Source organism: Erinaceus europaeus, chromosome 12 (genome assembly GCF_950295315.1).
Source record: "Erinaceus europaeus chromosome 12, mEriEur2.1, whole genome shotgun sequence".
NCBI classification, from domain to species: Eukaryota; Metazoa; Chordata; class Mammalia; order Eulipotyphla; family Erinaceidae; genus Erinaceus; species Erinaceus europaeus.
In genome coordinates, this window is record NC_080173.1 from 62,210,494 (window position 1) to 62,236,716 (window position 26,223).

The following is a 26,223-nucleotide window of genomic DNA, read 5'->3' on the forward strand; positions in this document are numbered from 1 at the left end:
ACAATTATAATTGTAATTTTTTTCTAGAAGTTGCATTTCTTTCTTTTTCTTTTTTAAATGTGGTGCCAGAGATCTAACTTGGGGTCTCAGGCATGTGCTAAGTCACTTCCTGGACCAATTTTTGAATTTTTTTTTTTTTAAAGAATGAGCTATAGACACATAGAAGACGAAGTATTGTTCCACCATCCGTGGAGCTCTATAATCTGGGCTTTATTGCAGGCATATGGGGATCAAACCCAGGGTTTCACACATGCCAGGTCATTGCAATACTACCAATCCACCTCCATGTCCCTTACTGTCACTACTGATCCACTGGTCCTGGTGGTCATCTTTCCTTCTTTCTTTCTTTCCTTCCTTCTTTCTCTCTTTCCTTCTTTATTTTTTCCTTTCTTTCTATTTTTTTGATAGGACAGAGAGAAATTGAGAGGGGAGGGGGAGATAGAGATGACGAGAGAAAGACAGACGCTTGCAGACCTGCTTCACCACTTGTGAAGTGTCCTCCCCTCTACCTACAGGTGGAGAGCAAGGGCTCAAACCCAGGTCCCTGTGCATGAAAGTATGAGCACTTAACCAGGTGCACCACCACCCAGCCCACCCCCGCCACACACACACACACACACACACACACACACACACACACACTTCTTTAAAGTTAAAATCAGGTGAAATCATTTTATTTTCTTAAACATGAAATAGCCAACATATGTCAGCACGCAAGTAAACAAATTTCATACCAAGCCTTCAAAGTAAGGTGTGGATTTTATACATCTCAAGTACTCAGTAGCCAGCTACGACCAGTGGCAACCATACTGGAAAATGGGGTCTACATCCTTCTCTATTGCCATAACCTAAGTCAAGGATACTGGAACTTTTCACCTACACCAGGTTCCTAACTGGTCTCCCAATCTCCCTGTTTTCTTCAACCCCTTCTCCATGTAGCATCAATGAAAGTCTTCCAAAAGTAGGAATATGCCATAGTAACCACATTTCATCACTTACCTGCTTAATAGTCCTAAATGGGTTGCAAGGTGGGGCAGTGCAGTGAGTAGGGAGGGTACTGAACTTGAAAAGAGGAGGTCCTGAGTTTGACCCTCAACATCCCATGTGTTTTATTTCTCTCGCTCTCTCCCTCTCAATCTTGTGCGAATAAATAAATTTTTTAAAATGAGTAAACAATCCTTCCACATCATCCCACTGAGCTCGGAACAAAATCAGACTGTTCTGCGGGCAAAACAGGGTTCTGTGTTACCTACCGCTGCATCCCTTTCCAACTCCAGCTCAACCTCTTCCTCCAGCTCACTACAAATTTGAATGGGTCTAGCTGGGATATTTTGTTTATTTTTGTTTCTCTTTTCTACTTTTCTTTTTATCTCACTCATTTATTTTATTAATTTATTTTGCCTGATCTCTGGTTTAACTCCTCTTCCATTTTGTTGCATTTGCTGAGATCTGTGATAGCATTTCTGAGAGGACTTTGATTTAGCATGGCTTTCCCTTGCACAGCACACTGTTACTTTCAACATAAGTCCTTTCTCAACTGGGGACCTTTTGCATATCAGCTTCTTTGGTCTCCTAGTGGCAGAATCCTTCTCATCTTTTTGGTTTCAACTCAAACTCTCTGTGAGTCCAGCAAACCTGTCATTAGCAGCCTGCTTAATCCACCACCATTTCTCTCTCTCTCTCTCTCTCTCTCTCTCTCTCTCTCTCTCTCTGCCTCCAAGGTTATTATTGGAGTTTGGTGCCTGCACCATGAATCCATTGCTCCTGGAGGCTATTTTTTCCCTTTTGTTGCCCTGGTTGTTATATCATTGTTGTGGTTATTATTGTTGTTGTTATTGATGTCGTTCTTGGACAAGACAGAGAGAAATCGAGAGAGGAAGGGAAGACAGAGAGGGGGAAAGAAAGACACCTGCAGACCTGCTTCACTGCTCTTGAAGTGACTCCCCTGCAGGTGGGGAGCCAGGGGCTCAAACTGGGTGCCTTATGTTGGTCCTTGCGCTTTTGGCCACGTGTGCTTAACCCGCTGCACTACAACCCAACCACCACTGCCCCCACCATTACTCTCCATCTCAGAGTGTTCACTAGAAATGTATAGATAATGCATTTGTTTACTTTGTTCAGTCTGTCTCTTCTATTGGGTGATAAGTTCTAAGTAAGCTTGTGTCACTTGATTGATTAAAAACAATGAACAAGAACTTCTGATGCACTGGAGAAGTGATATTGGAGAAAGTTGGGAACCTGTTCAAAGCCTCAGGTAGACAGGACCCATCAGGTATAAGAATGGCAAGGCAGTTAAATTGTGGGATCCGTGGTCACCTTGGGGTAAGTGTCACTTTGGTGGGGAGAATTCTCTTCTAACCCACACCTCCTTCACCCCAATCCCAGCAGAGAGTAGCAGCCAGATCAATTAGGTGGGTAAAATGAAATCACAGAAGACATAACTCCCAAAATGTCCACAAGATGGCAGAGTAGAAAGCAAACTAACAACAACCAAGGTCAAGGGAAAGGAGCTCAAGGCTCCAACTGTTGTAGAAGTTGCCAGGTGGGACTGAGGTCTAGGAGATATTCCAGTAAGTAGAGCTCATTCTTTCCATATGTGAGAGCCTGAGTTTGATCCCCAGTACAACGTAAGAAAACCAGTAACAGGGACAAGTGCAGCTCTATGGATAGTGGAATAGTGCTTTGATCTCTCTCACTCACTTGCTCACTCTCATAAAACACACACACACACACACAATGGATCAGGGATGTAGCTCAGCAGTAGAGTGCATTCTTGACATCCTGGGTACAACCTCTGGCACTGCATGAAAAAAAGTTGAATTATCTACAAATATTTAAAAGTGAATACCAACTTTTAAATATCTACCACAGGGTTTGGGGGAGAGGCATGTGCATCTGGCTCTGAAACTTTTTGTCTGAGTTGTACCAAAGCTGTGTCACATTTGGGCAAAGCTCACTACTATCAAAACCACTGTTTTCTCATGTACTGAAAAAAACACAGTGGGATCAATGCAACAAATACCACCTCAGCATGCTTCACTTCAGACTGTGTCCAGACACATCAGGCATGGATTGTCAACCCTTCGCCCTCATTACTCGGGTGAGACCTTTCCTTTCATAGTATTCTCTAATTCCATTCCAGGAGGTTCACTTCCTAACAAAGTCCCAAAACCTAGATATAGACCAGGTCCTGTGAGATAGAGTATATGTTCACATGTATCCATAAATTAGGGCAAAATATATACCTGAAAGCAAAAAATACACAATAGTCTGTAGTGAGTCAGTATCAAGTTCATATTGTCTACTCAGACTTAGATACCCTCCTCACCTATTTCCTATTACAGTTCTCTCACTCACTCCAAAGCTAACCTTATCAAAGCAAGGACTGTAAAAGCTGAATAAGGGCAAGAGACTCGCATACTTTAACAATGACACTCTATAGTCACTATCAGGCCACCCCATCAGCTGGGGCCCTAATCGGGGAGTCCAGAGAGTCCCAGACATGATGGGCCTAGACCTCGAATAAATCCTCTCCACTGTTACCGGTCATTTCTATCAGGAACAACATAATAGACCCCTTTGTGGGCCCCTATATGACCTTGCCCTCAACTTGGATCAGCAATGGTAGAGAGTGTTCCATCCTCCAAAGGGAAGATAGACAACATACTCTATACTACACCTGAGGAAGATGGGTCCTAATATTGGAGCAGCTTGGAATGTTCCTACTCATGACCACAGAATGTGAGGTCAGATCTAGAGGGAAGCAGAGGTCACACAGGCTCCTAAGCTGAATATGGGCCCCAGATCACATCAAATCGATAGGGGTTACAGTCAACAATATTTACACAACTTTCCCATATTAGGGAGCTACTCTCTTCCCTGATCCAGCTTTCTGGTCCTTTTTCCAGCCATGATATCATCTCCCCAGACAATAACTTGGATCCACCTGCATATCAGATTTCAGGCTCAGGGGAAAAAAGAAAAAGAAGAAGAAAAAAAACTAGTATAGCCACAGGCCCTTTGGAATATAACTAAAATATGCCTACTAGCTATCTACAAAATGGAGGACCCCCAACTCTTTATCTGCACTATTCCAGACTTTAGGTCCATGATTGGTCAACAATTTGTTTGGCTTTGTATGTTAACTTTTCAGCCACCAGGTTCCAGATGCTAACAGGATGCCAACCAGACTTCCCTGGACAAATAACCCCACCAATGTGTCCTGGAGCTCTGCTTCCCCAGAGCCCTTTCCCACTAGGGAAAGAGAGAGGCAGACTGGGAGTACGGATCGACCAGTCAACACCCATGTTCAGCGGGGAAGCAATTACAGAAGCCAGACCTTCCACCTTCTGCATCCCACAATGACCTTGGGTCCATCCCAGAGAGTTGAAGAATAGGAAAGCTATCAGGGGAGGGGATGGGATAACAGAGTTCTGGTGGTGGAAATTGTGTGGAGTTGTACACCTCTTATCTTATGATTTAGTCAATGTTTCCTTTTTATAAATAAAATTTTTTAAAAATAAAAAAAAAAAAACACAATGGAGCAGAAGGAATAGCTCACTGGGTAGAGTTCACGCCTTTTCATTTTCAGAGTCCAGGTTCAAGCCTCTGCATAGGAGGTAATACAGCATGAGAGGAAGTTTCCATGTTGCGACCAGTCTACCTAAATGAAAAATTGGCCCAGGGTGGTAAAACAACTCCTATTCAAGGCCTTGACTTGTCTGTCTGTCTGTCTCTCTATCTATCTATCTAATCTCCTCCCTCTCTCACACACACAAATAAATAAATAAGTAAATAAATAAAATTCATGGTATTTTGAGACTTACACAAGAAAATATGTAAAGTGCTTGACAACTATAGTAAGGACGGGACAATTGCAGACCATTGCTGATATGTTATCCTCCTTTTAGTGAAAGTGTCCTTAGGTGTATGGTGTGTGTGTGTGTGTGTGTGTGTGTGTGTGTGTGTGTGTGTGTGTGTTATAGAGACTAGAAGGCACAAAGAGAGTGAAAGAGACCACAGCACCAAACCTACCTTCAACGTGGTGGAGACTGGACTCGAGCCTGGGTGGCACACATGGCAAAGCAGCAGCACACTATCCCTTATTTCTATTTGAATACCCACTCCATTCTGAGACAAATGACAGCAAGTTCTCAAAGTTTTGAATGACTAAAAGATATAGATTATTCAAGCACAGTTTTAATTATGTAATTTTATATGCTTTTGAAATAAAAAAATATATTTATTCACAAAGCAAATACAACTCCTTTTATATCTGAGCCAGTTTTCCTGTGTCTCCACAGCCCCTGCCCTCGGCTGCCCTGTGGCATCCTCAGCACAGCTAAACAAGCATACACCTTCCTGTTTGGAGCAGTAATACAATGGTACCATGCCTGGCCTTGGACAACAGCCTTTCCGGCCTGCTGCACGCTTCCCCAAGGGGGCTATAATTTCTACTTGAGTCCAGAACACTGGCCTCAACTCCCAGCTGCCCAACAGGTAAGGACATCCAAGGTCAGTGCTGGGTCCCTATCCAGTGCCAGACTTCTCTCCAATCTAAACAGGAATGACAGGGGCATTGGCAATGTTCTAGGAATGTCAGAGGGTACAAATAAACTTAGGAGGAGATGAAGAAAAGACTGAATAGTTTGTGAAAGCACAACCAAGGCTACTGTCAAATTAAATTTCCTGTAGATCAGGAAAAGTGCTAGGCCTTTAACTAGAAACGAAAACCCCTCATTCCTTGAGTGGGGGTCAGTGGCTGGGGAAAATGACTGATATATGTTATTTACTCTGTAAGGTCTAAGTGGGGATGATCAAAACATGAGAGGTTAAGAGGTGTTTTAATAGTGGTTCTCAATTTTTTTATTTTATTTATTTATTTATTTTGCCTCTGGGATTATTGCTAGGGCTCTGTGCCTGCACCATGAATCCACTGCTCCTGGAGGCTTTTTTTTTCCCTTTTGTTGTCGTTTATCGTTGTTGTGGTTATTATTGTTGTTGTTGGATAAGACAGAGAGAAATGGAGAGAGGAGGGGAAGACAGGGAGGGAGAGATAGACAGACACTTGCAGACCTGCTCACCGCTTGTGAAGCGAACCCCCTGCAGATGGGGAGCCAGGGGCTCGAACCAGGATCCTTACGCCAATCTTTGTGCTTCGTGTCATGTGCGCTTAACTCACTGTGCTACCTCCCGACCCCCAGTTCTCAAATCTTAAGGCACGTAAGACTCACCAAGAGATTCACCAAGCAGTTGAGAATACTTGTGCCATGAAAGACCGAGACAAAAAAGCCAAGGTGGAAAAAGAAAGGAAGAAAGAAAGGAAAGAAAGAGCATGAAGCGTGGAAAGAAAGAAAAAAAAAACGTTTCCATCAAGTGTGAACAGGGAAAGGATAAAAAATTTTAAGATAAATCTATGGAAATATTTTTAGAAAAATAAGAGCAAAAGTTAGAAGTTGGGGACCAGGAAATAGTTTATCTGATAGAAGGCACACTTGAGGGGGTCGGGCGGTGGCGCAGTGGGTTAAGCGCACATGGCGCTAAGCGCAGGGACCGGCGTAAGGATCCCGGTTCGAGCCCCGGCTCCCCACCTGCAGGGGAGTCGCTTCACGGGCGGTGAAGCAGGTCTGTAGGTGTCTATCTTTCTCTCCCCCTCTCTCTCTCTGTCTTCCCCTCCTTTCTCCATTTCTCTCTGTCCTATCCAACAACAAAGCAACGTCAACAATGGCAATAATAAACGCAACGAGGCTGCAACAACAAGGGCAACAAAAAGGGGGCAAAATGGCCTCCAGGAGCGGTGTATTCATGGTGCAGGCACCGAGCCCAGCAATAACCCTGGAGGAAAAAAAAAAAAAAAAAAAAGAAGGCACACTTTACCATGCTTGAGGACTCGAATGTAAGCCCTTAGTCACCACTTGGGAACATCATGCTAAACAAGAAGCTTGAGCAGCGGAGCAGTGCTGAGGTGTCTGTCTCTCCTTTCTCTGCCTCTCACATTCTAGCTTTTTTAAAATTTATATTTTATTTTATTTTATTTTATTTTTATTGCCTCCAGGGTTATCGCTGGGGCTCAGTACCTGCACCATGAATCCACCACTCCTGGAGGCCATTTTTTTCCCTTTTGATGGCCTTGTTGTTTATCGGTGTTGTTGTTACTATTATTGTTGTCATTGTTGTTGGATAGGACAGAGAGAAATTGAGATGGAAAAGGAAGACAGAGAGGGGGAGAGAAAGATAGACATCTGCATACCTGCTTTACCGCCTGTGAAACGACTCTCCTACAGATGGGGAGCCGGGGGCTTGAACCAGGATCCTTACGCAGGTCCTTGCCTTTGCGCCATGCGCTTGACCAGCTGCGCTACTGCCCGGCCCCCAATATATTTTTTATTTTAACCAGAGCACTACTTAGCTCTGGCTGATGGTGGTGCAGAGGATTGAACTTGGGACTTAAAGAGTCCTCAGGCATTATGCTATCTACCCCAGCCCTACATTCTAGCATTCTAGCTTAAAAAAAAATCTGAGGGTGGGGATATAGCATAATGATCATGCAAAGAGACTCTCTTGTCTGGAGCTCTAAAGTCCCAGGTTCAATCCCCTATACCACCATCATCCAGAGCTAAGTAGTACTCTGATCAAAAAAAAAAAAAAAAAATCTGGATCTACCTGCCAATACCCATGTCCAGCAGAAAAGCAACTACTGAAGCCAGACCTCCAAGTTTTTGCACCCCTTAGAGATCTTTGGTCCATATTCCCAGAAAGATAAAGAATAGGGAACCTTCCAATGGAGGGGACAGGATACGGCACTCTGGTGGTGGGAACTGTATGAACTGTACCCCTCTTACCCCACAATCTTGTCGATCATTATTAAATCACCAATAATAAATAAAAGAAATAAGTTGAAAAACAAGAAAGCACAAAGCAGAACTTGGACTGAGTTTTGTGTATTGCACCAAAGTAAAGGACTCTGGGTGGTGGGAGGGCGTGAGAAATCAGGCCCGAGAATGATGCCAGACGACCTAGAGTGGGTTTAATTGTCATGTGAAAAACTAAGAGATGTTATACATCTACAAACTACTGTATTTTGGTTTTTGTTACTGTGTTTTATTGTTGACTGTAAACCATTAATCCCCCCTTCCCCCCCAAAAAAAAAAAACACCAAGAGTGGTGAAATCATGCAAAAGGCTGAGCAGAAAAAAAGAGTTTTTTATTTTTGATTGCCACCAAAGTTATTGCTAGAGTTTGTCCTACCAATCCACCACTCCCAGTGGCCCCCCCTTTTTTTTTTTTTTGCTATTTTTGCTAGTTTATTATTTTCTTTCTATTCTATTTTATATGACAGAGGGAAATTGAGAAGAGATGGGGAAATAAAGAGAGAGAAAGAGAAATACCTGCCGACTTGCCTTCACCACTCGTGAAGTTTCCCCATTGCAGGTGGGGAGCAAGGACTCAAACTAGGATCCATGCACACTGAGCAGGCTGTGCCACCATCCAGCCTCCAAGGAATTATTTTAAAATAACGACAAGAGCCCTGTCCCACTAAGAAAAGATAAGAACAGGCTACAGGTATGAATCAACCTGCCAATGCCCATGTCCAACAGAGAAGCAGTTACAGAAGCCAGAACTCCCACCTTCTGCAACCCCAAAAGAATGCTGGTCCATGCTCCCAGGGGCAGTGGAGGGGGGGGGGAGAAATGTTAGAGGAAGATGACTAGAGGGCTCTTAAACCCAATTCTATCAGGACACAGAGAGAGAGAGGAGAAAAAAAAAAAAAAGGAAAGACATTTGGAAGTAGTAATAGGTTTAGGTGTGACTTAGAAAGGAAGAGAAGGCAGGATCATAGGAAAAAACAAAAAAGATGATAGATAGACTGATAGATATATGATATAGAAATAATAGTTGGGAGTCAGGCGGTAGCACAGCGGGTTAATCGCATGTGGCGCAAAGCATAAGGACCGGCGTTAAGGATCCCGGTTTGAGCCCCCGGCTCCCCACCTGCAGGGGAGTCACAGGCAGTGAAGCAGGTCTGCAGGTGTCTGTCTTTCTCTCCCCTTCTCTGTCTTCCCTTCCTCTCTCCATTTCTCTCTGTCCTATCCAACAACAGCATCAATAATAACTATAACAATAAAACAACAAGGACAACAAAAGGGAATAAATAAATAAATACAAAAAAAAATTTTTTAAAAGAAATGAGTCAACCTGTATCTGAACTCGGGAGAACCTATGCAGTTTCCAGTGGAGGGACTGGGGACATACAACTCTAGTGGTGGGATCATGGATCAAACCTGGAGTCTCAGGCATGCAAGTCCTGCATTCTACCAGATGAGCTATTTCCCTGCCAATCGATTATTTCTCAACTGTGCATATATGGTCTGTAAAAAAAAAAAGAAAAGAAAAGTATATGTGACACATTTCTCAATTTTAACAATAACAAAAAAGATCTGAATAAATTTCCTGGTGAATTTGTTCTTTGAATAAGCTGCCTGAAGAACTTAAGATGGCTGACTCTGGGTCAGAGATACAGCGCCAGCATTAGGGCATCAAAATTTAATGCCTCTGAGGCCCCAGAGCTCCCAGATTCAACCCACCGCCACCATCAGAGCTGACCGGTGTCTCTTTCTCACTAATATAAATAAGTATGGGTTGGGGAGATAGCATGCCAGTTATGCAAAAAGACTTCCAAAACGGAGACTCCAATCTCTCAGGTTCAATCCCCACCACCACCATAAGCTTGAACATTGCTCTGGTTAAATAAACAACAATAATAATTTTAAAAAGAAAGAGCAAGGATCCCTGGCTAAGGTTCTTGTGGAAATGACAAAATGAAAAGCTCTTCTAATGGTCTTCTTTAGTGGTTTAATTTAGAATGAAGCTAATTTGAATGATTTAAATTAAACTGGTTTCAGTCCTGACATTGGCTTTTGCTATTTGCAAGCATGTTTCTCTGAGCCTTTACATTCCTCATCTGTAAGATGTGGACGATAGATATATTCACCAGGGTGCCTAATAAGCAGAGTCAGAAGCTGGGGTGCGCAAGCCTTTAAAGAGCAAATAACAGCTTCTTTCAGCAGACTCTGCTCTGAGCCAGCTGCGATTTCTACAGTGGTCAAAATGGGACGGTGGGAGAATGTCAACTCATTTAAATTGTTATATTCTTTTTTTGTTTTACCAGAGCACCACTCAGCTCTGGCTTACGGTGGGGTTGGGGGTGGTTTGAACCTGGGACTTTGGAGCCTCAGGCTTGTCTCTCTGCATAACCATTATGCTATCTACCCCAGCCCAAATTGTTCTATTCTATTCTACTAGCATGTAACACTTAACATTATTTGCTTTTCAGTGTTTAAAGCCTGACAGCTCCCATCTTCTTCAGACAAGGAGGCTGGATGAAAAGGTCATAAATTTACCTCAAGCCTAGTAAGTACGTTCATGCCTGAGCTTTCAGGATGTGGAACCCAGGGAACAGGCGGTGGTGCACCCAGCAAGGACCGGGGTTCAAGGCCCTGATCCCCACCTGCAGAGAGAAGCCTTTGCAAGTGGGGCTGCAGGTGTCTCTCTCCCTTTCTATCTCCCCCTCCCCTCTCAATTTCTATCTATCTTTTAAAAAATTTATTATCTTTATTTATTAGATAGAGACAGCCAGAAATAAAGAGGAAGGGAAAGATTGAAAGGGAAAGAGACAGAGAGACACCTGCAACTCTGCTTCGCCCCTGGCAAAGCTTTCCCCGTGCAGGTGGGGACGGAGGGCTCGAACCTGGGTCCTTGAGCATTGTAACATGTGCACTCAACCAGGTGCGCCACCACCGGGCCCAGATTTTTTTTTTTTTTTTATCTTTATTTGACACAGACAGCCAGAAATCGAGAGGAATGGGGAGACTGAAAGTCTCTCTATCTATACTGAGTAAATATTTTACTGGAGTAGGTAGCATGTTTATGCAAAGAGACTCACCCTCGAGGCTCCAAAGCCCCAAGTTCAATCCCCCACACCACTATATGCCACAGCTGAGCAGTGCTCAGATGAAAGGAAGAGAGAGAGGAAGAAAGAAAGGAAGGAAGGAAGAGAGAGAGAGAGAGAGAGAGAGAGAAAGGAAGGAAGGAAGGAAGAAATAAGGAAAGGAAGGAAGGGAGGGAGGGAGGGAAGGAGGAAGGAAGGAAAGAAGAAAGAAAACTAAGGACATGGAATCCCAGGGCTCAACGGCCTCAGACTCCCCGCACCAACTGTTGCCCCGCCCAGTCCGTCTGCGAAGCCCCGCCCCTCTGACCAAATCCCCGCCCACTACGGCCTGTGGTCGCTCCTCACACCTCCGCCCCGCCCCGGCCGCTCGCCGCAGCCCCGCCTCCAGCCCGCGGCCCAGCAGGCTCGGCGCTCCTGACAGGCCAGGAAGCCGGCCCCCAGCGCAGCGGCGGGTCAGCCCGAAGCCTGACTAGAGGAGCCGCGCCTCCAACCCCCGCTCGAGGTAAGGACCTCTGGAGCAGGCGAGGCGGAGGCCAGGAGGGGCCGGGCCTGGCGAGAGAGGGGCGCGAGGTGAGCGGGGGCCTGCGGGAGGCCGCGACGGCCGGGAGCTGCGGGGCGCATCCGTTTGCGTGCGGACGCCGTGCGGAGCCTTCGCTAACGGTTCCGGGCGCCGCGCGCCCACGTGCGCCATCGCGTCGCGAGCCCCGCGCGCCCCCGGGGCGGAGGGCAGCCTGGGAAATCTGACTGCGCGAGGTGAGCCGGCGGCCGCGGGGGCCCGGGCCTGGGGGTGGCCTTGAGCCGGGCGCGGCGGGGCCCCGGGCCGGCAAACACGAGGCTCCGCGACGGCCGGCGGGAGGTGCGTGCGGAGGCGGCGAGCCCGCGGCCACCCGCTGGCTCTCTCTCTCCCCGCCAGGCACAGTCCTCGGAGAAGATGGACGGGGAGCAGCGGCCGGCGCCCTACCGGGGCCTGTTTGCGGACGGGCACCTGGTGCTGTGGACGCTGTGCTCGGTGCTGCTGCCCGTGCTCATCACCTGCTGGTGCAGCTTCCAGCGGTCGCGCCGCCAGCTGCACCGCAGGGACATCTTCCGCAAGAGCAAGCACGGGTGGCGCGACACGGACCTGTTCAGCCAGCCCACCTACTGCTGCGTGTGCGCGCAGCACATCCTGCAGGGCGCCTTCTGCGACTGCTGCGGCCTGCGCGTGGACGAGGGCTGCCTCAAGAAGGCCGACAAGCGCTTCCAGTGCAAGGAGATCATGCTCAAGAGTGACGGCAGGGCCCCGAGCCCCATGCCCCACCACTGGATCCGGGGCAACGTCCCCCTGTGCAGCTACTGTGCGGTTTGCAAGCAGCAGTGCGGCAGTCAGCCCAAGCTCTGTGATTACAGGTAAAGCCTTTTTTTTTTTTTTTGCGGGGGACGGGGGTGGGGGGTAGGGGACGATCGCCCCAGAAAGCACGCTGGGAATCGGGGTTTCATAGCGTTGGGTCTGCTTTTGATCTCTGCAAATGACCTGCTTGAGGGAAACAAGCCGACAGACACGCCTGGTATTGTACACAGCAAGCAGCCGTTGTCGGGTAGTCATTAGGGTAGTCATTAGCAGAGATGACGAGCCTCCTGCTCCTCACCCAGCCAGCCGCTTGGGTGGATAGGATTTTGTCTTTGGTCTCTGAAGTGCTGTCTCTTAATGGCTAGGGTGTGTGATGTTTCTTGTGCGGTTGATTATCAACATTTTTTTGCATAAGGAAAAGGGTGGTGGGGACAGATTAGCTTTTCTCTAGAGTTGCAAAGCTGACTCGTCTTCTGTGCGTTGTCTTTGGTGTGCTGTGAAAACACGTGTCTTGTGAGCCAGCACTCTAAGGTATTGATTCTATAGACTGAAGCATATTAAAGATGTTGCTTAAGTGGGCACTGCGTTGAGGGCACGTGTTACAGTGCAAGAACCCGGATTCGAGCCCCCGACCCCACCTGCAGGAGGAAGGGTTTATGAGTGGTGAAACAGGGCTGCACGGTCTCTCTCTCTCTCTCTCTCTCCCCCACCCCCTTCCCTCTCCATTTCTGGCTTTATCTATCCAATAAATAAAGATAATTAAATATATATTTTGCTTAAATGTCTACTCCTTTTGTCAGTGTCAGTAGCCATTTATGAGGTTTGTAACATCTTAGACAAGTAACTTTAAGTCAAGTTGGGGTTTGTTTTTTTGTTTGTTTGTTTTTGCCTTCAGGGTTATTGCTGGGGCTCCATGCGAATCCACTGCTCCTGGAGGCCATTTTTTCCCTTTTGTTGCCCTTGTTTATTGTTATTGCTGTCGTTGTTGGTTAGGACAGAGAGAAATGGAGAGAGGAAGGTCAGACAGGGAGGGGGGCCGGGAACAGATAAACACCTGCAGACCTGTTTCACCGCTTGTGAAGCCACCCCCGCTACAGGTGGGTAGTCAGGGGCTCGGACAGGATCTTTATGCCGGTCCTTGCCCGTGCCATGTGCGCTTAACCTGCTACCGCCCGGCCCCCAAGTCAAGAATGTTTTATTGTCTTTTAAGTATGCACTGGACAACATGCTTTTATTTCTAAGTACTATTTGAAAACAGGTGAAGCTGTCCTTGCTAATGTTAAAGATTGGTAGTGGGGGTTGTATTGTTAAATGGGAAACTGGGGAATGTTATGCATGTACAAACTATTGTATTTACTGTTGAATGTAAAACATTAATTCCCCAATAAAGAAATAAATTTTTAAAAAATGGGTAAAAAAAAAGTTGCTCTTCAGGTCGTCTATTTATATATTTATATATATATGTACATATATATATATATCCTTGATAGAGACAGAAATTGAGAGAAGAGGGAGACACCTGCAGCCCTGCTTCACCACTCTCAAAACGTCCCCCCTGAAGGTGGGGACCAGGGGCTTGAACCTGGGTCCTTGTGCACTGTAATGTGTGTTCTCAACCAGGTGTGCCACTTACCAGGCCCACAGATCATCTGTTCTAACTCATTTCACAGTTAAGAAAGTTCTATCTTACTAGTATCAGAATTTCTAATCCACAGGAAATGACTAGCAATGCTAAAGCTTACCTCTATCTTAGCATTAAGCATGGTATCTTCATAGTGATAGCTTTTAATTCTGACAGGAGAAAAGTTCTGTGAAAGATTTAATACCTGTGGTCCGGGAATTGACACAGTGGTTAAGGAACTAGACTCTCAAGCAGGTCCTGAGTTCAGTCCCCGGCAGCACATATACCAGAGTGATGTCTGGCTCTTTCTCTGTCTCCTCCTATCTTTCTCATTAATGAAATTAAAAAAAAAAAAAAAAAGATTTAATACCTTCCCTGTTTAGTTGTTCCTTTGTCATCGATGAGAGCTAAGTTACCAGTGTTTTAAAATGAATTTCAGGGTCCTCTTTGTAACTAGTTATTGTTCAATTTCCTGACATTCTTTGTAGCCTGTGCATAATGAGCTAAAAATAACTTCTGTCAGCCAAATAGCTCTCTTGGATAATGTGCTGCTTTGCCATGTGTACAAAGCCTAGGTTCAAGCCTAGCCTGTATAGCATTGGAGGAAGCTTTAGTTCTGTGGTCTCTTTATCTCTGTCTCTGGGAAAAATATCATCCCAGAGCAGTGAAACCCTTGTGATTAAAATAAAACACAAAAATGACTTTGTAAGAATCTTAACTGTTTTGTGTCAGATACTCATAGCTTCTGATCCTCCACCCAAGTGACAAGAGTCTCTGCTCCGCTTACTTCTTCATTAATCCACTGACTCACACTAGTAGCCTTTGAGTATAAACTACAAGTACCGTACCTACTCTGGACATTGCCCACCTGCCTGTCTTTCAGGGCTTATCTGCCGCCTGCAGTAAGTCTCATGCACTAGCAACACCAGAGCAGTTGTGGTTTACTAAAAATACCACTTTTTCTTCTCACTTTTTTAAAATAAATATTTATCCCCTTTTGTTGCCCTTGTTTTATTGTTGTTGTTAGTGATGTTGGATAGCACAGAGAGAAATGAAGAGAGGAGGGGAAGACAGAGAGGGGGAGAGAAAGATAGACACCTGCAGACCTGTTTTCACCTCCTGTGAAACGACTCCCCTATAGATGGGGAGCCAGAGGCTGGAACCAGGATCCTTATGCTGGTCCTTGTGCTTTGCACCGCCTGCACTTACCCTGCTGTGCTACCGCCCAACTCCCCTCACTTTTTTTTATGTGACATCATGGAATCAACTGAGAGCCTCACACATGTACAGTACCACTGAGGGGCTTCCCAAAACTGATTTTTTTTTCATTCTTAGAGACAGAGTGGAGAGGCACCTCAACATTGCTCCACCATCTGTGCACCCCCCACCCCCAGTGCTGTGCACGATGCAGCCATGTGGGACAGGAACTCAGACCCAAGGCTTCTCACGTGATTGTAAAAAGTCTTATGCCCTACCAGCTGAATAATGAGGTGTTTTCTTACAGCCCTTCTTTTTGCCTCCAGGGTTATCGCTGGGGCTCGGTGTCTGCACTATGAATCCACTGCTCCTGGCAGCTGTTTTTGTTGTTGTTGTTTGTTTTTCTGTTGTTGCTGTTGCATAGGACAGAGAGAAATTGAGAGAGGAGGGGAATATAGGAGGAGAGAAAAATAAACACCTGCAGACCTGCTTAACTGTTTGTGAAGTGACCCCCCCCCCCCGCAGGTGGCTCGAACCAGGATCCTTGTGTGAGTCCTTGCACTTAGTACTATGTGCACTACCCACCCCCACCCCCCAGCCTTTCTTTTCCTCAAAGCTTTCAGTGTCATAAGTGTCCTTCTCCTGACTAGCTTCTAGGCAATGAATCCTTAAGGTTTATTGTATCTTTTGATCCAAGAATCCTTGCTTGATTTATTCACTCCAGCTGACAAGTTTTTCTTTCCTGATGATGGGATGATAGCCTATAACTCAGTGGTTCTTTTTTTAAAGATTATTTAACTTAGTTTGGACAGTGGCAGAAATCAGGAAGGAAAGGAGAGATAGTGAGGGGGAGAAATAGACACACACACACACCTGCAGCACTGGTGTGTGTGTGTGTGTGTGTGTGTGTGTGTGTGTGTGTGTGTGTGTGTGTCTTCTAAAGCATGGCTCTTTGGCCTAGGAAGTGTTCAGTAGTTAGAGCACAGGACTTTCATGTATAAGGCCTTGCATTTGATCCCTGTCACTACATATACTGGAGAGCAGTACTCTGATCACTCTCTTATGAAATGAGTTGTCTTTTTTTTAAATAAAGTATGAACCCTACCTTAATTTTATTCCTTCCTCACTAAACACAGAACATTTGTGATGCTGTATCTCCTTTTTCCTCATTAGTTTGTTCTAGTTCCTAAGCAGTCTGTTCCCTGCACACTGTACTCCTCAACCCATGGCAGAAATCGTCTTTGTATCATTTAGGAAGTGTTTATTATTCCCAGGAGAAAAGAGCACAGTGTCCCTGAGCAGTGTGTATTCTGCAGTGTTCTGGTAATTTCATGCAGAACTAGTCTGTTGTGACCTTATGTAAGAATGAGATATTTTGGTATGAGAAACAAATACCTACTTAGAATGTTTAAATGTGGACCACTGCTGTCTGGATTTGATCCAGCTCTGGCAAGGATCCTTCATGCCTGCATCATATTCTCAGAAGCTTAAAACAAAAGTGATCTGTGAAGACTGGTCAACAGGTTAGCATGTCAGAGTGTTCAGGAGGGTTCCTGAGGATAGCTCACACAGTAGACCGCATACTTTATCATGGGGGGAGTTCAGGCCACCAGCACTGTGTGATGAAACAGTACTTCCATATCTCTCCTCTGCCTTTCTCTCTGTCCCTCCTTCCTCTACTCCCTCCCTCTCCTGTTCTTCAGTCTGTCTGGAAGAAATAAGAGTGAGGGAAGTGCTGGGAGTGGAGGAGTGGTATAGGCACAAAGCCCTGCAGAGGAAAAAACTAGTAATGATAACTGGTGGTAAATTCTTTAAAAATCTCTATTCCCCCTTCAGCTTTTACTCACAACACAGTACATGATTTCAAAGTATGACAAAGTTTCCACGTATAACATCAATTTTGTGCCAAGCAGAATCTGCAATCCATAAAGATTTTTTTTTGTTTTGTTTTGTTCAGTCCCCAGCATTGCATATGACAGAGTGGTACTCTGCTTCTTTCTGTTGTTAGTAAATGAATTTTTTTTCTTTTTTTTAATATTTGTTTATTCCCTTTTGTTGCCCTTGTTGTTTCATTGTTGTAGTTATTGATGTCATTGTTGGATAGGACAGAGAGAAATGAAGAGGGGGGAGAGAAAGACAGACACCTGCAGACCTGCTTCACCGCCTGTGAAGCGACTCCCCTGCAGGTGGGGAGCTGGGGGCTTGAACCCGGATCCTTAATGCCGGTCCTTGTGCTTTGCGCCACATACGCTTAGCCAGCTATGCTACCACCCAACTCCCGGGTAAATGAATTTTTAAGTTTTTTTTTTTAGATGTATTAATTTATAAGAGGAATCTCAAGAGAGAACCAGAGCATCACTCTGGCACATGGCAGTGGCAAGGATCAAACTCAGGACCTCATGCTTGAGAGTATAACACTGTATCTGGGCACCACCTCCCAAACCACATGAATTTATTACTATTTTTATTATTACTATTTTGATTCTTGGAATGGGGAGAGAGGAACAGAGAAAGGGAGTGATACCACAGCACTGCTCCACCATCCTTGGAGTTCCTCTGGTAAGGTATTCATGGTAGGGTGCCTGCTTTACCAGGTGAACTGTCACCTTGCTCCAAAACATCTGATTTGGGATAGGTAGTTACATTGGCCACTTGAGTCTTGACTTTGATCTTAAATTTAATTCTTTTTGTGTATCCTATTGCTCTATATTTATTTCACTATCTGAAACAAAATCCTTTAGACTACAATGGATAAATAGTTTCTGTAGAAATCTAAAATATTTTAGCCTTTGCAGACCATATGATTTGTCATAATTGATTAATTCTGTTGTTCATCATAGATGGTACATAAATGAATGGGGGGACAGTGTAAAACTAAAACTATATTCATAAAGTCAAGTGGCCGACATATTTGTGGTTTGCCAATTCCTAATAGGAATTTCAGAAATGGCCATCTCAGTTCCACATAACTCTGTTGCCTCTTCCAGTACACTGAAGAAGGAAGTTATTGGAAACAGATAACTATTTTTAGAAAAAGTAATAATCATTGTTGCTAGGAGTTATTTTTCTTTTGAACTTATTCAAAAAATAAGTAAATAAGGCCTGGGTTATGGCACACTTGTTTGAATGCACATGTTACAATACACAAGGACCCAGGTCTGAGCCCGCAGTGCCCACCTGCAGGAGGAAAGCTCTGCGAGTGGTGAAGCAGTGCCACAGGTATCTCTCTCTCTCTCTTTCTCTCTCTTTCTGTCTCTCTCTCTATATATATCTTTATCTCCCCACCATCCTCTTGATTTCTGGCTATCTCTATCCAATAAATATAATAAAAAATAAAATTAAAACAAGTCAATAAAACAATTATATTCCTGAACAAGAATGTCACATAAACTTTTAAAAAAATTTTTTGTATTTATTTTCCCTTTTGTTGCCCTTGTTGTTTTTTATTGTTATAGTTATTGTTGTTGTTATTGATGTCATCATTGTTGGATAGGACAGAGAGAAATGGAGAGAGGGGGAGAGAAAGACAAACACCTGCAGACTTGCTTCACCGCCTGTGAAGCGACTCCCCTGCAGGTGGGGAGCCGGAGGCTCAAACCGGGATCCTTACACCGGTCTTTGCACTTAGCGTCACCTGCGCTGAACCCACTGCACTACCGCCCGACTCTCCTTCACATAAACTTATAAGCTGTCTGTGCCTTCATATGAGGGCATTTTCTAGCATAACAGTCTTATGTCTTTTTTTTTTAATTGCCACCAGGGGCTCAGTGCCAGCTCTACAAATCCAATGACCCCCCCCTTTTTTTTTTTTGGCCTGTTGTATTGCTTACCAACTGCAAGTGGGGCTGAAACCTGAGTTCTTGCACTTAGTACCATGTATGCTCAACCAGTTGTGTCACTGCCCAGTTCCCTAGTTTTATGTCTTGGCAATAGTTTTAGTTGAATGAATATGTTCCTTTGTCATGACCCAGCAAAATATATGGGGGGGGCTTGATTTAATTGTATAAATTTCACATCAAAAGAAAAAACTGTAAACAGATAATGAATTCTCCGTCATGCTCTGCCTCCATCACCTACATATGAAGCATTAAATGTTAAATGGTAAATCTCATCTATTTTCAGTTTCTTTTCAAATGATTCAACAAACATTTCAAATGATTCAGAAAACATGGAGAGAGAGAGGGAGAACATAGTGGTTATGCAGAAAGGCCTTCATGCCTGAGGCATCAGAGGTTCCAGGTTCAATCCCCAACAACACCAAAAGCCATAGATTAGCAGTACTCTGCTAAGAAAAAAGTGAGGAAAATGTTAATAAAGAACCAGTGAGAGTTTACTTATTTTGCTCTACTTTCAACTTTTGTATTTAAAATTTTTCAAAATAAAAATTTTAGAAATAGGGAGTCGGGCTGTAGCTCAGCGGGTTAAGTGCAGGTGGCACAAAGCACAAGGACTGGCATAAGGATCCCGGTTCGAGCCCTGGCTCCCCACCTGCAGGGGAGTTGCTTTACAGGTGGTGAAGCAGGTCTGCAGGTGTCTATCTTTCTCTCCCCCTCTCTGTCTTCCCCTCCTCTCTCCATTTCTCTCTGTCCTATCCAACAATGACGACAACAACAATAATAACTACAACAATAAAACAACAAGGGCAACAAAAGGGAATAAATAAATAAAATAAATATTTTTTAAAAGATCAAAAAAAAAGAATAAGTTGGAATTTTTGAGTGTGGTTTTTTTATTTTTTTATATATATTTATTTTCTTTTTGTTGCCCCTGTTGTTTTATTGTTGTAGTTATTATTGATGTTGTTGTCGTCGTTGGATAGGACAGAGAGAAATGGAGAGAGATGGGGAAGACAGAGAGGGGGAGATAGAGACAGACACCTGTAGACCTGCTTTCACCGCCTGTGAAGCAACTCCCCTGCAGGTGGGGAGCCAGGGGCTCGAACTGGGATCCTTATGCCAGTCCTTGCACTTTGTGCCACGTGCACTTAACCTGCTATGCTACCGTCTGACTCCCAAGTGTGATGTTTTCTAAGGGGGAAAAAATTCTGATAAATAGTAAATATGTTTGGCTTATTTTTATGTTTATAGGATAACAGTTAATATTACCCATTATATTAGCCTTTAGAAAACCTCTTTTGGATATTTATGGGGATTTAGTACTTAAGAAGGATGTGGGCTGGGGAGAAAGTTATTGCAGAAGAACTTCATGCCTGAGGCTCTGATTGTTCCCAGGTTCAATAAGCAAAAGCTGAGCAGTGCTCTGGTAGTTCTCTCTGTATCTCTTTCATTTGAAAAGTAAATAAAAGATGTCACGAATCAGTGGTTTCAAATGGCTAATGCTTGCATCCTCTTTAGCCCCAGAGACTAAGAAGGGTTGAATTAAAGGCATAACTGAAAACTGAATTTGTTGGGTGAAGTAAAATGGGTGAATACTTCACTTAACTGGGAATTGGGAAAGAATTTCAGAATATAAAAAGCATTTCTGGGAGTCGGGCAGTAGTTCAGCAGGTTAATTGCATGTGGTACAAAGCGCAAGGACCAATGTAAGGATCCCAGTTCGACCCCCCAGCTCCCCACCTGCAGGGGAGTCGCTTCACAAGCGGTGAAGCAGGTTTGCAGTTCTCTCCCCCTCCCTGTCTTCCCCTCCTCTCTCCGTTTCTCTCTGTCCTATCTAACAACAATGACATCAATAACAATAATAATAACTACAACAATTAAAACAAGGGCAACAAAAGGGAATAAATAAATGTTTTTTTAAAAAAGCATTTCTATAGGGACTAGATGTTCAACTACACCTGGGATTTTACAATCTTGCAACCCACTATTAATCACAAAAAGTGAAAATACTAATAAATAACTACAGCGGGGCCAGAAAGATAACTCCCTAGGTAAGGGTTGTTCCTTGCCAGGAACACTGTCCTGATTCAAGCCCTGACACTCTGGGAGTGTCACAATACCAGAGGCACTCTCTATCAGAATGAAAAAGGAGCCTGGGAGTGGTAGATGGCCCCAGCTCCAAAAAAAAAAAAAAAAAAAAAACTTCTTTATCTCTTTATTGGAGAATAGATTGTTTACAGTTGACAGTAAAATACAGTAGTTCATATATGCTTAACATTTCCCAGTTTCCTACACAGCAGTTCGCCTCCTAGGTCCTCCTCTGCCTCCTGGGTTCCAGGACCCAAACCACCACCACCACCCCAGAGTCTTTTACTTTGGTGCAATACACCAACTCAGTCCAAGTTCTGCATAGTGTTTTCCTTTCTGATTTTGTTTTTCAACTTCTGTCTATGAGTGAGATCAAAAATGAACTTTTTAAATATTAAGTGAACTATGATATATTCAGAATGATGTACATTTCTTGAAAATTGTCTCTTAACATTTAATGCCATGGGGCAGTATTCATAATACAATGTGAGACGATGTATATCATATCTGTAACCTGAAAAACAGATACATATAAAAGAGTAAGAGCATCAAAAAATGAAAAGTAACTATCCCTGGAGGATTTTTATTTCATCTTTCTGTATTTCTTAATTCTTAAGCATAAGTTAATATTATCCTTTTTGAATATAGCCTAAAAAAATTATACAATGGGCCAACAAAATTGCTCGCCTGGATTGTGCACCTGCTCTGCTATTTATGCAATCCAGGTTTCCTCTCAGTCTCCACTACATTGGAAATAACTTCAGTGCTGTAGTGGCTTTCTCCCTCTGTCTCTATTGAAAGAAGCCAACCTGAAGCAGAAAAACCTCATCAGCAAGTTTTGTTTGTTTGTATAAAGTTAAACATGAAAGGTTGCAGCCTGTGAGGCGGTGCAGTGGCTAAAGTATTGGACCTGAGAGTTCAGCCACCCGCATTGGTTATGTCAGAGTGATACTCTGGTTCTCTCTCATAAATAAATCTTAAAAATAAGTAAGATGAAAGAAAGATCTTTTCAGCCCCACCTTTTATTTTCAAAGGAAACCTCTGGGAAATAATTGCATGGCTATCCTTCCAAATTATTTTTCTTTAAGATATGTTTACTTGGGAGTTGGGCGGTAATGCAGCGAGTTAAGCACACGTGGCGCAAAGCACAAGGACCAGCTTAAGGATCTTGGTTCGAGCCCCAGGCTCCTCGTCTGCAGGGGTGTCACTTCACAGGCGGTGAAGCAGATCTGCAGATGTCTATCTTTCTCTCCCCCTCTCTGTCTTCCCCTCCTCTCTCCATTTCTCTCTGTCCTATCCAGCAGTGATGACATCAGCAACAACAACTACAACAACAGTAAAAAAAAAAAAAAAAAAAAAACAAGGGCAACAAAAAGGAAAAATAAATATTTTTTAAAAATTTTTTTAAAGATGTGTTTACTTATGAGAAAAAGAGAGGCCAGAGATTGGCTCCATCATCTTAGGTGATGAGGATTGAACCTGGTACCTTATTTTTTTTTAAATATTTTTAAAATCTTTTATTTATTTATCTATTTATGAGAAGGATAGGAGGAGAGAGATCCAACACTTTGTTCACTGTGCCACTTTCCAGACCACGAACCTGGTACCTTATACAAGGAATAGGCTATCCCTACGGAGCCTTCAAATCATTTTTAATAATAATATACTAGCTAAAGTTAATGAGGCCAGAGAGGTAGCTCACCTGGTAAAGCAACTGCTTTACCATGTATACTACATGGAAGTGGTGTACAGAAGAAGCTGTCTCTATAAATAGGAATGAAAAAATTGGCTTGAAACTATGTAGAATTTTATATGAAGTGGGGGTCGGGCGGTGGCGCAGTGGGTTAAGCGCACGTAGCGCAAAGCACCGGGACCAGTGTAAGGATCCCGGTTCGAGCCCCAGCTCCCCACCTGCAGTGGAGTCGCTTCACGGGCGGTGAAGCAGGTATGCAGGTGTCTATCTTTCTCTCCCCCTCTCTCTCTGTCTTCCCCTACTCTCTCCATTTCTCTCTGTCCTATCCAACAACAAAGCAACATCAACAATGGCAATAATAACTGCAACGAGGCTGCAACAACTAGGGCAACAAAAAGGGGGGAAAATGGCCTCCAGGAGCGGTGGATTCATGGTGCAGGCACCGAGCCCAGCAATAACCCTGGAGGGAAAAAAAAAAAAAAAAAGAATTATATGAAGTACTGGCATAATTAAAATTTTAAAGATAGTAATAAAATGAGCAGAGCAGTCAGTGGAAGTAGTAGACTTTGGCTATATAACCAGTCTGCAAGTATTAATACAGGTTATTGTGCAAATCATTTTACAGATTCTTGTAGCAGTAAATAGGACTCTTGAGTAAATAACAGTTACTTGACAGAACTTTGAACTGTAAAATCAACCTTAAAACAGAAGCCCAAGAGATCTGACCTTGGGTGAGAGAATTTTTATTCTACTCATACCCCTTAAATTGTAACTATTTTTTTCCTCCCAGTCTTCTCTTGTTTATACATTTGAATCTGCCTTATCTGTGAGTGGATTAAATACTTAGCAGATTAATAATAGGAACCTGTCATCCTTTATTACCATTATTCTGAATACAAATGTTCTTTTGTCTGTATTCCAAATGTAAACAGTTTTTTTTTGTTAACTGCCAACAAGAAATTAACTATTTTACTTAAGTTTCTTAAAGTATTGCTCACAATTTAAGAAATTTTGTAACTGACCCTGAGGAGTGCTTCAAAGATTCCAGCCAGTGGGACATTAAAATGCAAGAACTAATTTAAGCCTCAGGAATGTTTCAATCACAGCAAAAATATATAATACACAGAACCATTATTCTAGACCAGCTTTCATCATGTGTATTAAATCTGCTGATATTTGTACCATGTTATAAATTAAACAAATTGTTAGCTAAAGATTTCTGAAATGACAATAATGCTAATGTAAGTAAAGGTTTAGATGACAATAAAAGCTCAGTGACATTGTTATACATTCTTGGTGGATTTCTTTGATGTAAAAGTCAGCTAGATTCTCTTACTTGCTTTTGCATTTAGTCTGTAGTTATAAGACATACATAGCGTCTAGAAAACTCTCCTGTGTGCTTTTGAGATAATGAAGGTGAAGCAACATTTTAGTGTTGTTAAAAAATTATTTTAGGGAGTTAGGCAGTGGTGCAGCAGGTTAAGTGCACGTGGCACAAAGCGCAAGGACTGGCTTAAGGATCCCGGTTCGAACCCCTGGCTTCCCACCTGCTTGAGAGTCACTTCACAGGCGGTGAAGCAAGTCTACAGGTGTCTATCTTTCTCAGCCCCTCTCTGTCTTCCCCACCTCTCTCCATTTCTCTCTGTCCTATCCAACAACGACAGCAATAACAACAATAATAACTACAACAATAAAGCAACAAGCGCAACAAAAGGGAAAATAAATAAGTATTTTTTAAAAAATTATTTTAACTTCACAAGAAACCTGAAAGGATCTTTCTTCCATATACAGACATGGCTTTATACCTTTCATTTGCCAGACTTATATCCAACAATGAAGTGATGAAATTGCTGTTTTAGTTTTCTGAGAAAAATTATTTGCAGAGCTGTTTAAAAATAATTCTTATCTTTGTTTTTTCCATCAGGTGCATTTGGTGTCAGAAAACAGTTCATGATGAGTGCATGAAAAATGGCTTAAGGAGTGAAAAGTGCAATTTTGGAGAATTCAAAAATCTCATCATTCCACCAAGTTATCTGACGTCTATTAACCAGATGCGTAAAGACAGAAAAACAGATTATGCAATGGTAACTAGGGTTCATTTTTTTCTTACATAATTGATTTCCAAAAAGTTGTTTAAGTCAGTGTGTAAGATTATTATATTTATGTGTAGGAGAGTGAGGCAAAAACAGTCAGGGCTTAGAATTTTTTTTCATTTTTTATTTGTGATTAATAGTGGGTTATAAGAGTGTAAGATTACAGGGCATAGTTCCATACTGTATTCACCACCAAAGTTCTGTCCCCACCCTCCCATCTCTCGAAGATAATCACCATAGTTCTCACAAAGTCTTAGAAACTGCTTGCTTCTGTTCCTGTTTTGTTCTTAAATTCATGTGTATCACTTCTCTAGATTCCACATATGAGTGAAATTATCCTGTGGTCATCTTTCATCTCTTTGCTTTTTCAATAAGCATAATCACCTCCAGTTCTATCCATTTTATCCCAAAGGACACAGTATTTATTGCCTTTCTCGATTGCAGAATATTTGGAATAAAACAAATAGAAATAAAATATCATAACCTAAGAATGATGGAGAATGAAATACTTTTGTGGTATGTCATATGACCCTATAAGTGTCACAAGTTTGAGATCCTGAGTTTTTTGATATCTAAAGGAAAATTAGAAATGTTAATGACTTCTAAATCACTGCTCATGTCTAAATTGTTAGGGAAGGTTTTTAGTCAGTATCTATCACCATGTTTGATGTGGTAGGTCTAAATTAGGTCCCAGGGGTTCATATATAAATATTTTAGGTCTTTAGAATTTCTGATAAATAACCCACTTAGGATTCATCATTATTGTCAATGGCAGGAAGAAAACACAAATTTTCCCTCACATTGTTAAAAATATAGTTTCCATTTGGAACTTTACAAAAGGTATATAGAGGTAAGTGCTTATAACTCATATTATCCCACAAATAATATGAAGCATTAAGACTTAACAGCAAAGGGGTGACACATCAACTAGAGTGCACATATTATTTATAGAGATCCAAACAAGAATAATCACTAAGTAAAATCAAGAGCAACCTCATGAGTGCTCACACAAATCCATAAAGAAACAATTAGATTAAAAAATCATTACATTTTCATTTGACTTTGGGCTATGTACAAATCTGGATATTGAATCTATTTCTGAGTACCACATTTTTTTTTTTAAGTTTACCAACTAAAATTACACTAGAATACATTCAGAAACAAGCAGTCAAGGGAAGAGGCCAGTTCATTCAATGACTGAAAGAACTTGTGGTAGATAGGAGATTAGTTTGATAAAAGATGGGAAAGAGGGGGTCGGGCGGTGGCGCAGTGGGTTAAGCGCATGTGGCACAAAGCGCAGGGACCGGCATAAGGATCCCGGTTCGAGCCCCCGGCTCCCCACCTGCAGGGGAGTCGCTTCACAGGCGGTGAAGCAGGTCTGCAGGTGTCTATCTTTCTCTCCCCTTCTCTGTCTTCCCCT

The 26,223-nt window shown here is 43.1% G+C and overlaps 1 protein-coding gene across 3 annotated transcripts in view; it reads left to right on the top strand.

The window, feature by feature from the left end:
• Nucleotides 1-11,316: 11,316 nt before the first annotated feature.
• DGKE (diacylglycerol kinase epsilon) overlaps nucleotides 11,317-26,223 on the top strand; it is a 38,512-nt gene continuing 23,605 nt past the window's right edge. The window contains exons 1-3 of one of the 3 annotated variants that reach the window (XM_007526694.3): nucleotides 11,317-11,450; nucleotides 11,862-12,334; nucleotides 24,635-24,794. In XM_007526694.3, the coding sequence (XP_007526756.1) occupies nucleotides 11,880-12,334; nucleotides 24,635-24,794 (615 nt within the window). In that variant the 5' untranslated portion in view covers nucleotides 11,317-11,450; nucleotides 11,862-11,879. The other 2 variants (XM_060203784.1, XM_060203785.1) reach the window with 2 other exon arrangements.